General features: G+C 40.2%; 1 protein-coding gene across 1 annotated transcript in view; it reads right to left on the bottom strand.

Moving 5' to 3' along the window:
- Nucleotides 1-1,117: 1,117 nt before the first annotated feature.
- The window catches only part of mtf2 (metal response element binding transcription factor 2), a 54,627-nt gene continuing 39,371 nt past the window's right edge, over nt 1,118-16,373 (bottom strand). Inside the window, exons 8-15 of the mRNA XM_070886606.1 lie at nt 15,563-15,631; nt 14,762-14,885; nt 14,041-14,108; nt 12,998-13,186; nt 11,761-11,869; nt 6,893-6,984; nt 6,613-6,720; nt 1,118-2,109 (exon numbers count right to left, since the gene is read on the bottom strand). Coding sequence (XP_070742707.1) covers nt 1,761-2,109; nt 6,613-6,720; nt 6,893-6,984; nt 11,761-11,869; nt 12,998-13,186; nt 14,041-14,108; nt 14,762-14,885; nt 15,563-15,631 — 1,108 coding nt within the window. The 3' untranslated portion in view covers nt 1,118-1,760. The remainder of the gene's footprint in view (nt 2,110-6,612; nt 6,721-6,892; nt 6,985-11,760; nt 11,870-12,997; nt 13,187-14,040; nt 14,109-14,761; nt 14,886-15,562; nt 15,632-16,373) is intronic.

Raw genomic sequence — 16,373 nt, 5'->3', positions numbered from 1 at the left:
TTTCGACTCAAGTCGATGCTCATCCTAAACATTCCCACCATGTCCAGGTTCGCATCTGCCTGTCTCGCAGCGTTCCCACCTTGCCGGATCAACCGCCGCGGATTCAGCATGGGGGCCGGTGTGCCGCTGCATGCCATTGGTCCCGCTTCCTCGGACCGGAATCCAGGAAAGTTGGATTCAGACTACTCAGGTAGCCGCAGATAGAAAGGACCCATCAAGTCCCGCCACCCCTCGCTCCTCCTCCACCACCACCGTGACAAAGTTTTGAGGAGTGTTCTCCTGCTCCTCAACCATCTGTTCCATCACCATCTCTTCATTCCTCATTCCCTCCAATGACTCCTCTCTGGGAGGGGCAGGCGGCTCCACCTGTGCGACTAAAAACATAACATTAATGGTTGGTGACAGTGGAGGGGAGGGGTCAGAGGTAACATGAGAGCAATTCACTTTGCGCAGGCTTATGTGGAGAACAAACATATTACCGAGAATCGTTGCATGAAACTATCATAAGCAAAGTAAACAGAAACTACATGACATAACTGCAAATGTAACGCCCCTATTTAAAAAAGGAGGCAGACAAAAAGCAGGAAACTATAGACCAGTTAGCCTAACATCTGTGGCTGGGGAAATGTTGGAGTCCATTATTAAAGAAGCAGTAGCAGGACATTTGGAAAAGCAAAATTCATTCAGACAGAGTCAGCATGGATTTATGAAGGGGAAGTCATGTTTGACAAATTTGCTGGAGTTCTTTGAGGATGGCCCACCACTACCACCTTCTCAGGGCAACTATGGATGGACAAGAACTGCCAGCCTTGGCAATGATGCCCACAGCCCAAGACTGAATAAAAAGGCTGACACAAAAATTGATGTACTGGAGAGCTGCCAGTGCCATTGGAATCTTAGCCCGAGAAGAATTAGCACCTTCTTGAAGACACCTGGAAATAAGAGGTATTGCATTAGAATAGGAAAAGGTAGAAAAATTGAAGTGAAGAGAGGGGGAAAAAAATGGGTGCAGAATGCGTAGTGAGAAGATAGTCAATACTGTATGTAAATTTGGTGTGAATGCTTGAACTGCATGCTTGCTAATTTCTACTTAAAAACACGTGGATTTAATTGTTTATTCTTTGGCTAAACCAGCCCATTTCAAATCCTTTAGAAACAAATGGCAGTAACTAACAGATTTGTTTACACTAGCATTACAAAAAAGTTGCCAGTTTTATAAACAATCCTGGGTAACATTTTTAAAAATTCCAGAGGTATCAGTGTGATCATTAAGGTACAGCAAAGTTGCCAGGTACAGTACTGCTACATCAAAAGGCAATACTCTGTTCACCCTGTGAATTCAATACATTTAAAAATCTGAAAACATCTACCAGCACTACAGACAATATAAAAAATTACATTACTTCATTTTGGTACAGACTAACCTACAGATCAATTAATCCCTGCAGGTATTGTTTAAGTACACAGTTGTAAGCAGTAGCACCAAAATCCTTAGATCAAGCCTGAGTGGAAAAAGTCACTGTAAAATATTGCAAATGGTTCCTGAAAATATTGAAGATTATGGCTAATTAACATTTACACTTAAAATTACCCACTCCCAGGGTTTAAAGTTCTCAGTTGCATAGGAATAAAGTTTACTAGAAATACATAGAAGCAATGACACAATAAGACCTTAAGGTCTGTCTGAAGATCAGCTTTAAAGGTTCAGGAGTTCACAAGATAAACTAAGCTTCTAAAAGAAACTTGAATATTACAAGGAATCATGATGCAGTTATTCCTTCCCATTCCACTAGGTACTGCACTTTGCCATCCAGAGTCACTCGACGAGCCAAGATTCGATACTTTTCACCACAGGCAAGTCTGCCAGCAGCACCAAAATAGTTGGTAATTGATGATTTTAAATGATTTAGGTGCATGTCCTGATCATTGATGATTTCTCCATCAAGTCCTTCATACTGGCAATCATCTTTTTCATCATCATCATTTCCACTTTCTGAGGTCTGGGCCTGAAAGGTTCTAGCTGAAGTGCGGCCCCGTCTTTTTTTCAAACGTTGCAACGTTAATGGCCAAGATCTACCGGTGCGAGTTCTCCTTCTTGGACCAGAAAGACTAAATCAAAACAAGATAGACAAGCTGAAATTTTCAAAAGGAGCAATTTGCCTGAAAGGTAACACTGAGAAATCTAAATTTCAACACACTACTTGCTACAATTATTTTAATGTCAAGAACATTAAGTTTTATGCAGTAATTGAATAAATTGTACCAAAATTCTTAAATTTGGACACGTTATTTTGACAATTTAGATTACGACAGCTCAAAAATGTTTAAAAATTTTGGTGAGCTGCTCATCAAAATCTATTGTAAACTTTAACAAAATACAAGTGAAGGAAGGTGGGGAGTGAACACATCTTCCTTTTCACTCCCAGCTTACATTTTTATTTAAAAACTTGTTTCCATTTTATAAAATCATGCATCTAACGACACCTTGCGATTGGATGATCAGAAAGGGTCTCAGTCTACAAAATTGGATCCTCGATAGCAAAGTTTTTGGCCTCTATTTGTTGCCAACCTTAACCGCATAGCTCAGGAAAGGAGAACTGAGAGAGAATGAATTACAAAAACCCTCCACGTTATGTTACCATTCTTCAGTGACATGGACCATTTGAAAAGCCTTCCATACATCTGAGCAAATCAAAAGATTCTCTGCAATTGCTATTTCCAGATGGTCAAGCAGCACAATTCCCCAAAATCGCTTCACACCAAAAAGACAATCACTTGTTTTGCCATGCTTACTAGTCCTACAATAGGATAAAATTAGCCCAACCAAGTACCTGAATATCAATTTGTAACAAACTTAATTAAAATTGGAAAAAAAAGTTAATGATTCCTCCACTTCACTCCCAAAGGGAAAATATGACCTAAACCTTAAAAGATCAGATTTTATTTCAGCTGTCAGATGCCCATTTGGCTCATCAGAAAGATCTTCTGTTAACTGATTAATTCTTTTTGCTGGCCAAGTGAAAATACGGATTATCTACTCAGCACTTTAAATGCATTAACCTTGGGATGTCCAAAACACTGCATGCAATCTCCTTTGATCTAGCCTGCAAAGCTCCAATCAGTTCCTCTTTTCTTTGCAGTTGTGCACAAAGCTGACCTTCGCAGCTTCGATTTCAGCTCAATTTTTAATGGTTCTTGAACTTCACTGGTTTTGAAAAATCAGGGCAGTTATTGCTCTGATCAGGTACCACCTTCATAACATAATAGGAGCAGGCCATCTGGTCCCTCGAGCCTGCTCCACCATTCAATAAGATCATGGCTGATCTGATCATGAACTCAGCCCCACTTCCCTGCCCGCTCCCCATAAACGTTTACTCCCTTATCATTCAAAAATCTGTCGATCTCCACTTTAATATATTCAATGACCCAGCCTCCATAGCTCTCTGGGACAGAGAATTTCACAGATTTACAACCCTCTGGGAGAAGACTCAATCTCCTCATCTCCAGAATCAACCTCATGAACCTTCTCTGAACTGCCTCCAATGCAAGTATATCCTTCCTTAAATATAGAGACCAAAACTGTATGCAGTGGTGGCCTCACCAATACCCTGTACAGTTGTAGCAAGACTTCTCTGCTTTTATACTCTATCCCACTTGCAATAAAGGCCAACATTCCATTTGCCTTCCTGATTACGTGCTGTACCTGCATACTAACTTTGTGTTTCATGCACAAGGACCCCCAGGCCTCTCTGTACTGCAGCACTTTGCAATTTTTCTCCATTTAAATTATAATTTGCTTTTCTATTATTTCTGCCAAAGTGGATAACCTCATATTTTCCCACATTATACACCATCTGCCAAATTTTTACACACTCACTTAGCCTGTCTATATCCCTTTGCAGATTTTTGTGTCCTTCTCACAATTTGCTTTCCCACCCATCAGTCCTCTAAGCCCAGAAACTTTGAATGATCGGAAGCTTCCAGGTTTTCAGGGTTTGGGGGGGGGGGGGGGGGCGGGGCGGAAGAGAAAGAGGAGCGAGGGAGGAAGAAGAATGGAAGTGTGTATGGGGTGCTTGTTTTTTTTTTTAATATGTGGGATCCCACTGTATGGGCACCTATAATTTTTTGCATATGTGGACTCACATTTCTGTGTAATTGCATAGTCAACTCATTAGTTTTGAAACGTATTTGGCCCCCGGCTCCAAATATTTGGATGGCCCAGCACTAGCCTGTGGTCATGAAGATTAACCACCCTAAGGCCACCTAGTTGTCATATACAAAGGAACACAAAATTGAGGAAGCATTGTACGGTGGGAAAGACGGAAAGTCTGAACATTGTCAATTTTGGTTGGTAGTTATATTCACAGGTCATCTGTATATTATCTTTACTTAGTTTCAATCTCACACTATTTCCTTCCCCCGTCTCTCAAAGATGTTAATTCAGAGGTACGGCTTCGTAGGACATCGCCAATAAATCGCCCAAGTAACTAATCTTCATGTGTGAACCCAGGAAACTAGCAATTCTCCATTGAGATCATCTCAACTAAGCTCAACGCTATCCCCACCTGATCTTTCCACACTTTGACCTTGAGTAACTTTGTCAATTGAAGGAAACAGGTCTGTAATCACAGCAAATGCTTCTAGGTAATGTGGGTTTTTGCAAAACATGCAATATGCCTAAACCAGTTGTATATAACCATTGTTGAATACTGACTAGGTCTATTTTCTGAGTTCAATATTTAATAATCTGGTGAGCCATGCATTATTACTACTCAAAACACTCCTGGAATGGAAGTCCAAATATCCCCCCAACCCTAATGTGTAGCACCAAGGGAACAAGTTTTTCTCAGGGTAAAATTATGCATGTGTTAAATACAGCCCTGGTTTTGAAGGAAAGCATAATTAAGGGGCTATGATACAAGTAACAGTAAAATATTAGGACTATAGTGGGTTCTTGAGAGACTATTCTGACTGAATTGATAAAACTTCAAAAAATAGGGGCACTTTCCTATATATGCTTGTAATATTACTATATAACAGGATGGGAGTCTTCTGATCTAAATAATAAATGTGGATATGTTTTGCTTTGAACAAATTGAGCACTATATATTTGGGAAAAGAAAGGTTAATGACAAACAAAACTAATCGGGTCCAACAGCTGAGAATAGGGGTTATAAACATTGGATGGCCACTATTTTATGACAATCCTGGGAATTTTCAGTGGCTGACAGATAATTAACTTCATATCAGTCAAGCTGGTCATATTTTGCGGTGGTTAGTACAGTAGAATGTTAGAGCACATTCATCAATGTGGTTAACAGGAAGGAATACTGTCACTTACTGTTGAAACATACCAAAATTAAAGCTTTGAGACCAAGATTTTTTTCGAGGGAAATATTAGGCATTCCATTCCCACATTACGGAGCAAGCACGGGCCAGCCCGTGCGATACGTGTGCGCACTAGGTCCGTGCATCAGAGCTGGTCTCCCGTCGTCTTGGGTAATCCTTGCCAATAGACCAAGACCTAGCTCTGTCAAGCCCGTGTGGTGGTTGGTGTGCAATAGCCATCCCACGTTAAAAAAATTCACGCACAGGCATCTTCCACCCTTTAGGATGTAGTTTGGGTCCTTCATTGAAACACCTGTGAACTCATCCTCTTTTTGGTGTGGAAGTAAGTCATCCTCGTTTCGAGGGACCGCCTATGATGATGATGATGACGGGACAAGATCCTGCTCTCCTAGGTAATCCCAACACTAAGTTTTGGTCATCTTCCTAGTGCCAGCCTAAGTAACTCAATATAGTCGAGAGTCTTTAGAACAAGAGATTCTCCAATGACATACAATAATTCAAAAACATGGATGCAACGGAGATGGTAACGTACATACACAGATTTAATAAAGGCAGCAAGTGTAGGGTCCCTTTGGGGATTTCTCCTCTTACTTTTGATCCAAGTAAAGAAAGCAGACAGGGTTGGTTTTCTCTTATCTAACATTCCTCACCTTATCTACAAACAATCCCATTACCAATACTTGCAATTTAAAGACATTTTCCATGAAGCACGAGTATTTAAACACGAAGAAAGCTACATTCAAATTTCCTGTGTAAAGTGCAAGTACTTGAACTTTATAAATAGCGAAGTCGTGAGCAAATTAAGAGACCCAAGGAAATTACAAGTATTGCTAATACTGCATTCCATGTCAAGTTAAACTTCGTCATCTCATTAAAGGAGGTGGGGAGTGGAGAGATCTTAACTGCATACAAAATCTATTTCCCAACTATAATTAACATGGACTGTTTTATATTTTGAAAGAAGAATAATACTTTAATAAACTTAAATGTTACAGAAAGTACTTTTAACAAAAGGGCTCACCTGTTAACTACAACACTGAAATAGTTTGAGAATATGTGGATTAGACAGCTATTTCTTTTAATATATTCAACATTAACCTCAAAACACCAAATACTGCAGCTATTGAGAGTATACAGTTTACAGGTTGATTAAACCCTAATCTCAGTAAGTTCTACCAATATTACATTTTCTTTTGATTGGGCTGAAATACCCAGGAGCTTACAATTAATTAAAGCTTTTCACAGAAAACAATGACTGATCACCTGGACTGTCGAGACAGACTAGTTGAGGTAGTTTCTGTGGTACTGGCCGCACCAGTGGATTCTACATCAGAGGTATTAGAAGACGGCGCAGTTTTCTCAATGAGTCTCCTACAATGCAAGAAAAACACTAGAAAGTCAAATTATTTTATTTTAAATCTTCAATAAAAATCAGATTTTTAAAGAAAAAAAACATTCAACAATGGTAAATGCAAGTCAAAATGCTTTAAAGCATTGCGTTAAAAACATCCTTTACGACAAAATATTTTAAAATACTAACTACCTTTTGGGACCAGGGTGATCCAAGGCAAGCGTATCCAACATTGCAGATTGGTCCTGAAAATCACAGTGGCTTTGGTTACTTTTCTCACTTTCCTGGAAGTAATGAAGAAACATTGCTGAATAATGATGAATAAGGTTGCAGAATCAAGCTCGAAGACATCTGTATTTCCAAGTTCAACTAAAAATAAAAGAAATCTGGTCTCTGCTTTACTTTGTGCCTCTCTGACGGCCAAAATAAGGAACTCTATGCACAAATGTACATCTCACCACTCCATGGCACAATGCATCAGAGCTACACATTACTCTCACCAAGCATTTAAAAAGTATCAAACTCCAGGCACTATAGTGAGGATAGCAGTTAGCCCAAATATGCTTTTAATGTAACTCACTTCTACATTTTTGCATGGTCTGTGCGACATAACTACTCAGAAGGGACATTTTAAGTCGACCCTGCAACTTTCCTTTCCTTCCCGACCTGAATTTCTATTTGGGATTCCAGTTGTGCTGTGTTAATCCGGTCCAACTCCCTTTTTAGTTATCAGTGATAGGAATTACTTTTATTTTGCATTTCTTTATATACATTAAAAAAAGAGAAAACGTGTATTTAATGAGATTTCAACAGCAGATGAAAATGCAGTTTAATGATGCCCATTACATTTTACTGAAGTGCTGAGCTGATGGCATCTGTGCGACAAAATGTGCAACCTCAGTTAGTTTTAAATGTTTCTCACAAAAAAAACATCTATTACTAGCGATATTTTAAGGCAATTGTATAGGAAACATTTTATTAGTTATTAAAATTATTCATCCAACATTTCCAGCTGGGACCAGTTTAGTAATTTTCAAACACGATTATTTTGCACAAAAGTCAGCTTAGCAGTAAGCTTCAGCTGGTTCAAATTGCATTTTCCAAGTAATTTCATGTGTGCTGAATGATTATTTTATCCATCATCATAGGCAGTCCCTTGAAATCGAGGAAGACTTGCTTCCACTCAAAGTGAGGTCTCAGGTGATTGACTGTACAGTCCAATACGGGAATTACAGTCTCTGTCACAGGTGGAGCAGACAGTCGTTGGAGAAAAGGGTGGGTGGGGAGTCTGGTTTGCCGCACGCTCCTTCCGCTGCCTGCGCTTGTTTTCTGCATGTTCTCGGCGATGAGACTCGAGGTGCTCAGCGCCCTCCCGGATGCTCTTCCTCCACTTCGGGCGGTCTTTGGCTAGGGACTCCCAGGTGTCAGTAGGGATGTTGCACTTATCAGAGAGACTTTGAGGGTATCCTTGAAACCTTTCCTCCGCCCACCTGGGGTTCGCTTGTCGCGTCGGAGTTCCAAGTAGAGCATTGCTTTTGGAGTCTCGTGTCGACCATGCGAACAATGCGGCCCGTCCAATGGAACTGGTAGAGTGTGGTCAGTGCTTCGATGCTGGGGATGTTGGCCTGATCGAGAACACAGATGTTGGTGTCTATCCTCCCAGGAGATTTGCAGGATCTTGTGGAGACATCGTTGGTGGTATTTCTCCAACGATTTGAGGCGTCTACTGTATATGGTCCACGTCTCTGAGCCATACAAGAGGGCGGGTATCATTACAGCCCTGTGGACCATAAGCTTGGTACCAGATTTGAGGGCCTGATCGGCAAACACTCTTCCTCAGGCGACCGAAGGCTGCGCTGGCGCACTAGAGGCGGTATTGAATCTCGTTGTCCATGTCTGCCTTGCTGATAATAGGCTTCGGAGGTATGGAAAGTGGTCCACGTTATCCAAGGCTGCGCCGTGGATCTTGACTGGCGGGGTGGGGGGGCAGTGCTGGCGGGGTCAGGTTGATGAAAGACCTTTGTCTTATGGATGTTTAGTGGAAGGCCTATGCTTTTGCACGGTGAAAATGTTGACGATGGCTTGGAGTTCAGCCTCTGAATGTATGCAGATGCAAGCGTCATCCGCGTACGACAGAGGATAGGATGATCTTGGTTCTAGCCTGGAGGTGACGAAGGTTGAACAGGTTCCCACTGGTTCTATAGTATAGTTCCACTCTAGCGGGGAGCTTGTTGAGTGTGAGGTGGAGCATTGCTGTGAGGAAGATTGAGAAGAGGGTTGGTGATGACGCAGCCCTGCTTGACCCCGGTCCGGACATGGATTGGGTCTGTGATGGATCCGTTGGTGAGGATCACGGCCTGCATGTCGTCGTGGAGCAGGTGGAGGATGGCGACAAACTTTATGGGGCAGCTCCATTGTCCCTCGCAGTTAACAGTGTCAAAAGGTCCTTTGTGAGGTCAAAGAAGACCATGTACAAGGATTGGTGCTGTTCCCTACATTTCTCTTGCAGTTGTCGCGCCGTAAAGATCATGTCCGCTGTGCCCCATAGTGGACGGAATCGCACTGTGACACCGGGAGGAGCTCCTCAGCCACAGGGAGAAGACAGTTGAGGAGGATTCTAGCAATGACTTTCCCAGTAACCGAACAGGGAGATTCCTCTATAGTTGCCACTGACGGACTATCTCCCTTTTTTTTAAAAAAAAAAGATGGTCACGATTACTGCATCTCTGAAATCTGCCAGAATAGAAACATAGAAAATAGGTGCAGGAGTAGGCCATTCGGCCCTTTGAGCCTGCACCACCATTCAAGATCATGACTGATCATTCTTTCAGTACCCCTTTCCTGCTTTCTCTCCATATTCCTTGATCCCCTTAACCGTAAGGACCATATCTAACTCCCTCTTGAATATATCCAATGAACTGGCATCAACAACTCTCTGCGGCAGGGAATTCCACAGATTAACAACTCAGTGAAGAGGTTTCTCCTCATCTCAGTCCTAAATGGCCTACCCCTTTATCCCAAGACTATGTCCCCTGGTTCTGGACTTCCCCAACATAGAGAACATTCTTCTCGCATCGAACCTGTTCAATCCCGTCAGAATCTTATATGTTTCAAGAGATTCCCTCTCATCCTTCTAAACTCCAGTGAATAAAGGCCCAGTTGATCCAGTCTCTCCTCATATGACAGCCCAGCCATCCCTGGAATCAGTCTGGTGAACCTTTGCTGCACTCCCTCAATAGCAAGAACGTCCCTCCTCAGACTAGGAGACCAAAACTGAATATTCCAGATGAGGCCACACTAAGGCCCTGTACAACTACAGTAAGATCTCCCTGCTCCTATATTCAAATCCCCTAGCTATGAAGGCCAACATACCATTTGCCTTCTTTACCGCCTGCTGTACCTGCGTGCCCACTTTGCGACTAATGAACCATGACACCCAGGTCTCGTTGCACCTCCCCTTTTTCTAGTCTGCCGCCATTCAGATAATATTCTGCCTTCGTGTTTTTGCCCCCAAAATGGATAACCTCACATTTATGCACATTATACTGCATCTGCTATGTATTTGCCCACTCACCTAATCTGTCCAAGTCATCCTGCAGCTTCTTAGTGTCCTCCTCACAGCTCACACCGCCACCCAGTTTACTGTCATCCGCAAACTTGGAGATATTACACTCGATTCCTTCATCCAAATCGTTAATGTATATTGTAAAAAGCTGGGGTCCCAACACTGAGCCCTGCGGCACCTCACTAGTAACTGCCTGCCATTCTGAAAAGGACCCATTTATCCTGAGTCTCTGCTTCCTGTCTGCCAACCAGTTCTCTATCCACGTCAGTACATTACCCCCAATACCATGCGCTTTGACTTTGCACACCAATTTCTTGTGCGGGACCTTGTCAAAAGCCTTTTGAAAGTCCAAATACATCACATCCACTGGTTCTCCCTTGTTCACTCTACTAGTTACATCCTCAAAAAATTCCAGAAGATTCGTCAAGCATGATTTCCCTTTCATAAATCCATGCTGACTCGGTCCGATCCTGTCACTGCTTTCCAAATGGGCTGCTATTTCATCCTTAATGATTGATTCCAACATTTTCCCCACTACTGATGTCAGGCTAACCGGTCTATAATTACCCGCTTTCTCTCTTCCTCCTTTTTAAAAAATAAAGTGGCGTTACATTAGCAACCCTCCAGTCCATAGGAACGGATCCAGAGTCGATAGATTGTTGGAAAATGATCACCAATGCATCCACTATTTCTAGGGCCACTTTCTCCTTCCAGATGTGAGAGATGTGGTCAGCATTTGTGCCTATCGTGCCTCTCCGCCATACTTTAGTGCCTCAGCGGGAATTCCATCCGCTCCCGTGCCTTGTTCTTAAGCTGATGGATGGCCTTTTTTACCTCGTGCAGGGCTGGGGTTTTGCCGAGATGGGAGCATGCTACCTGCCATCATCTCAGCAAAACTATTCTATATACATAATCTGAAGGACATCAAATGGGCATACATTATTGTACCATAATCAAAATGAATTATTTAAACGACAAGTAGTTAATTATTTCTGCTGCTGACATTTAAAGACTGCCAACCGGTTTAAGGAAATTATCTCGCTGAACCGATAAACCTCAGCTCAATTATATCAAGCTAAAATTACTGAAGATTACTATTACAGTAGCACAGAGCTAAACAGACTGCAATTTCAAGTTTCAGCCCTCATTTGTGTTATGTTTAACTAATTTCAGGCTGTAAATTGTGAATGTATACAAAATTAGTCAGATTGCCCACTCCTGATTAGTATCCAGTGACCCCCGCTAGAAATGCAGGTATACAGAATGCAGGTGACCACAGCTCAGCTCCAGTAACCCCCTCCCCCAATCAAGATAACCTCAACTCAAGTGGCCATTCAAGACTTTTGAACCTTCCCCTGTAAGGGCTCAGATGTGATGAAGTCACTTGATAAAGGTGGTTGCCATTTGTGCAATCTGTACCCCATCACATCTCCTCGTTGCCAGGAGTCAAGATGTAATGGAGGAACATTAAAAGAGAAAAGGTAAGTATCCTCACCACAGTTGCTGGGTCAGAAAATCTCTTGACCTTCAATTTTGTGTATTGTTCAGAAGATTCAACTGAAGATTTTTTCTTGCCTTTCTTTTCTATGCCATTATTTAATGGACTAATGGGAGAAAAATAGATCGTGTCATTAACATGTAAAATCTACACATCTTTACATAATGTTTATTAGAGGTTATGCCGAACATCAAAGCTCTTGATCATTCAGAAAAGGTAAATAAGTTTGCCCAATGTGAAGGCAAAACTTATTTTCCTCAAGTAGTGCAACAGTTTCCTTTCCAAAATTTTTCAGCAGCACTAATCAGAAATCACTGCCAATACCAACTTTAATCCCAAAAAATTAAAACTGAAATGGCAACAAAAGACTAAAAAAAAAATCAGGACTGTCAAGGTAGGGAATCTGTCTGCTAAGTCTGATCATAAACACTTACTAAGCAGGTTAGTGAATAATATATTTAGATACAGAGTTCAAATAGCTTGGATGTATTCATTTTGATAACAAAACTATAGATTCTCTTCTCAGCTGTTTTTCTTGCATGCTGCTTTCCTTCTCTATTTTCAGGCTTTAGCTTAATTTTCTCCTTGCATCTCTCAAGTCTTCTTGCTTTAATACTGTATACACAATCACTGCCATTGATTTTCTTTGTTGCAATCATTAAACACTAACACTGAGCATTACAAGACCTACTTAAGATATCTGAAGATAGATAGTTCTCCCAAAGGCTTACCACTCTCGATCCAAGCCATAGATCAAGAAACTGGTGGCTAGAAGAGTACAATAGGCTCCAATAGCCATCATTTATGCAACAATTTTTTTTTTTAAATATATAAACCGGGGGTCGCAGTACGGTACGGAGACTGACCTCAGTAATATTACGCTAAGGGGGTAATAAAAAAAATTATTAAAAGACCCCTTTTAAAAAAGGACGCATTAGCCCATTGGCTTCAGATTGGCATCTTAGGTGGCAGGAAAGTCTATGGACTGTTCTATCCAATTCTGTCTTGCAAAAATCTTCATTAAAAAAATCTGGATTGACATTTTCAAGAAACATCAAATATCTCATTTCTTGGAAGCTCACCTGGTCAGGTCTACTCCCTTCACTGACATGGTTTGTGTATCCCGGAATGGCTTGAGAACTGGTCCTGGGCTGCCAAAGGCAGAGAAACCATCAGTTTCTCTCACCCCTTCTTGAAAGAATCACAGGATAACAATTATAGTGAATTGTTTTACCTTTTTGCAGCTACAGGTGCAGGTAGAAGTGTGGATTTACTGGACTTCCTTCCTTTAATTTTAAATTCATGAGAAACTTCCTCAGTGCTTTCCTCGGTCTTCATTGCACCATTTGGAGGAATGGGAGGAACCCGAATTCGCAATCCAAACAAATGTTTCTTCTTCTTTATTTCTTTTCCTGACATAAACCTAAGTACATTTTTAAATGACCAGATTAGACATAAAACAAAAATACAATGACAGATTTTTGTGCTGCACACCAGAGAGGGAAGGTATACATTCCTCTTTTTGTTCTCCATATTATATATCTTCTGGGTGTGATGAGAAAGAGACAATTCCAGAAGTTGAAAGAAAAAGAAAAAGGTAACCACAAAGAAATTCAAATCAGTACGCATGTGTTAGCAGGAATCAAAAAGAATTATTAAACTGCAAAATACCATTATTAGGCCCATCAACTCCACCTACCCATTATTTCATTCAATTCCTTCTTTAGAAGTGCATTTAACTCCAACCCATTTACATGGTTTGTCTTAATTTGTCAATTCCTTTTATAATATTGAAAAATGTTACATCATATAAATTTACGCACAAAATGCCATCACGCCTGCTGATGCTAGCTCTTCATCTGGAGCCATCTACTGAAATTCACCCTTGGTCTTTACCCATTACTTCTTGAACATATATCATTTTCAATTATCAAATCTCTTTCAAAATGTTGTCATCTCTGCGGCAACAGCCACTGTAGTAAACAATCCATAATCACCAGGATGTGAAGACAAAGATAGGGATTTTGAAAGTAATGCACGGGGGGGGGAGAAGGATGCCAATATAGGTCAGTGAGGATGGGGGTAACGCACAAGCAGGACTTCATACACGAGCACAGATGAGAAATTTCCACTGATTGAACAGATTTCTACTCCCTGCTCCCGCCACTCTTTGCTACTTCGGAAGGAGAAATCTATTTAATCCGTGGAAATTTCTCATCCCGATTCCTGAAACACAGCTGATTCCATTATTTCTATTAGGTGTATACCCTCACTTACATGCACTTGTTCTCATTTAGGGCTTCAAGAATATAATCGTATCGGTCAGATTTTAGAGTGTCTGCAAGCTGCAAATGAATAAGAAAACAGATAAATGTAACATCCGTTTAACTGTTTCATTCCCACAGCCCATGAACTTATACATTATTGATTCATAAAAATTTAGCAAATTCAGCTAGAGTTAGTGTATTTCAAGGTTTTGAATTTATGACCATTTTACAGTTCTATTGTGTAACAATCCACACATGCCGTGGGTTTTTGACAGTCCTTTAAATACAGCATTTCTTCCATTTATTTTTGAACACAAATGGTGAGAATGCATATGCTTGTAATTAAAGTTCACCAATACTTGAACAGGAATTTACTACATTAGTGTATGATTCATAAAAGTTAACCCTTCACAGAACAATTAGCATACATGCTGGTCAAATGTTTGAACAGGTATAAATAAATCACAACATGCACAGGCCAAACAAAGTCAGTTTTGAATTTGAATTTGCTCAATAACAATGTTAATTATCATAAAGTTTAGTATTGAATGCAGATTTAAAAGAAACCAAAAGAATGTTGACACTATAGATTTAGATAAAGGAGTATGTGGAACCAAATTATTTAAATATTGCTGCACATAATCATTGGGTACAACTAACTTCAGTCTGGAACATGATTTTTCTCACCACTAACCAATTAAATTTAGTGCTGAACTGTTACTAGGCCTTACCTCACCAGGTTGCAGTCTTTCCCAATTTTCATTAATGTAAGTCATCAATTCAACTTCAGAATCAAAATACTTCTTTTTGTGAATAACACTTAGATTGTAAAGGCTTAAGTGTGCTACGTCAACCCTAGGAGACAAAAAAGTGTTCAACATTTTATCAAATCACGAGCAATCATTTTTAATAGTTTTCAACACATTTCTTCAGTAGTGCTCATTTGATTACAGCACGCACTTAAAACCAAGGACCAAAACAACAACTTGTGTTTATATATAGCACCTTTAACGTAGTAAAACAGTAAAACAAAACTATCAATGCACAGTGCATTGGGAAAACTAGAGAAGTGGGGAAACACCAATGGGGTGCTGACAAATTTGTCCAATTGTATTAGTGCTAGTTAAATTAAGTCAGACAACTGCAGAATTAAAACCTCAACAATTCACAAAAACAAACAGTTCAGTTTATTTAGAACACTTTCAAAGCATGTACTTTATAGCATTAATTTACTACTTGTTTATATAATTCATGTAATGGAAAATTCATTTATTCAATATTTGTAGACATATAAATAAATTAGAACACCTTCTGCATGGTCTTCAAACAGTGTCTGAAATATCCAATCAACACATATTTCCACATTAGCAATGCATTGTGGCTGATTATTTGTATCTAATCCAAGCACGAGAGAAAGCTTTGATCAATGCCATAGTAAATCAACTGGTACTTCAAAAAACATCAGATAAACTAGAGCAAATGCTATTTCAGGTTTTAAAACCATAAACCACGACAATTAGGCAATAACTTACCATCGTAAAGGTAGACGTTTGAGGTATTCTGGTCCAGAATTGCAAACGGAACAAATAAATAAATAGAACCTGATGGACAAAGGAGAAAATTAAATCCTCCATACGTTTCTATCAACATAACTTGGAAACAGCACCATTGTATCTACATAGAATGTACAGCACCCAACTAATCTGTGCAGGTGTTTATACTCCACACGTGTCTCCTCCCATTCAACCTATCTCAACTCAGCCTTTCAGCATATCTTTATATTCCTTTTCTCTAATGTACTCGTCGAGTTTATTTTTAAAAGCATCTGAGCTATTTGCCTCAATCACTTCCTGTGGTAGCGAGCTCCACAATCTAACTATTCTGAGTAAAGAAATTTCTTCTATTTCCCTATTGAATTTATTCGTAATTATCTACATCTACCCATTCATAATTTTAAAGACCTCTATCAGGTCTCCTTGAAGTAGTCGCTTTTCTAAATAAAAGAGCTCCAACCTGTTCGATCTTTCCTGACAGCTGTAATCTCTCAGTTCTGGTACCATCCTTGTAAATCTTTTTTGCATTTTCTCCAGCACTTGTATCTTTTTTATAGTATGGAGACCAAAACTATGCACATTACTCTTAGTAAGACCTGACCACAGTCCTCGATACGTTAAACATAACTTCGCTATTTTTTAATTCTATACCCCCAAAAATAAATCCTCGTGCTTTGTTAGCATTTTTAATTGCTTTGCTTATCTGCGATGCTGCTTTTAATGATGATTTGTTCACCTGTGTCCCTAGATCCCTCCCAAAAGAATACCCAACCACATTGCTTTGAATGGT

Source organism: Pristiophorus japonicus, chromosome 8, assembly GCF_044704955.1.
Source record: "Pristiophorus japonicus isolate sPriJap1 chromosome 8, sPriJap1.hap1, whole genome shotgun sequence".
In the NCBI taxonomy this organism is placed as follows: Eukaryota; Metazoa; Chordata; class Chondrichthyes; family Pristiophoridae; genus Pristiophorus; species Pristiophorus japonicus.
This window is presented reverse-complemented; position numbering and strand designations above follow the sequence as displayed.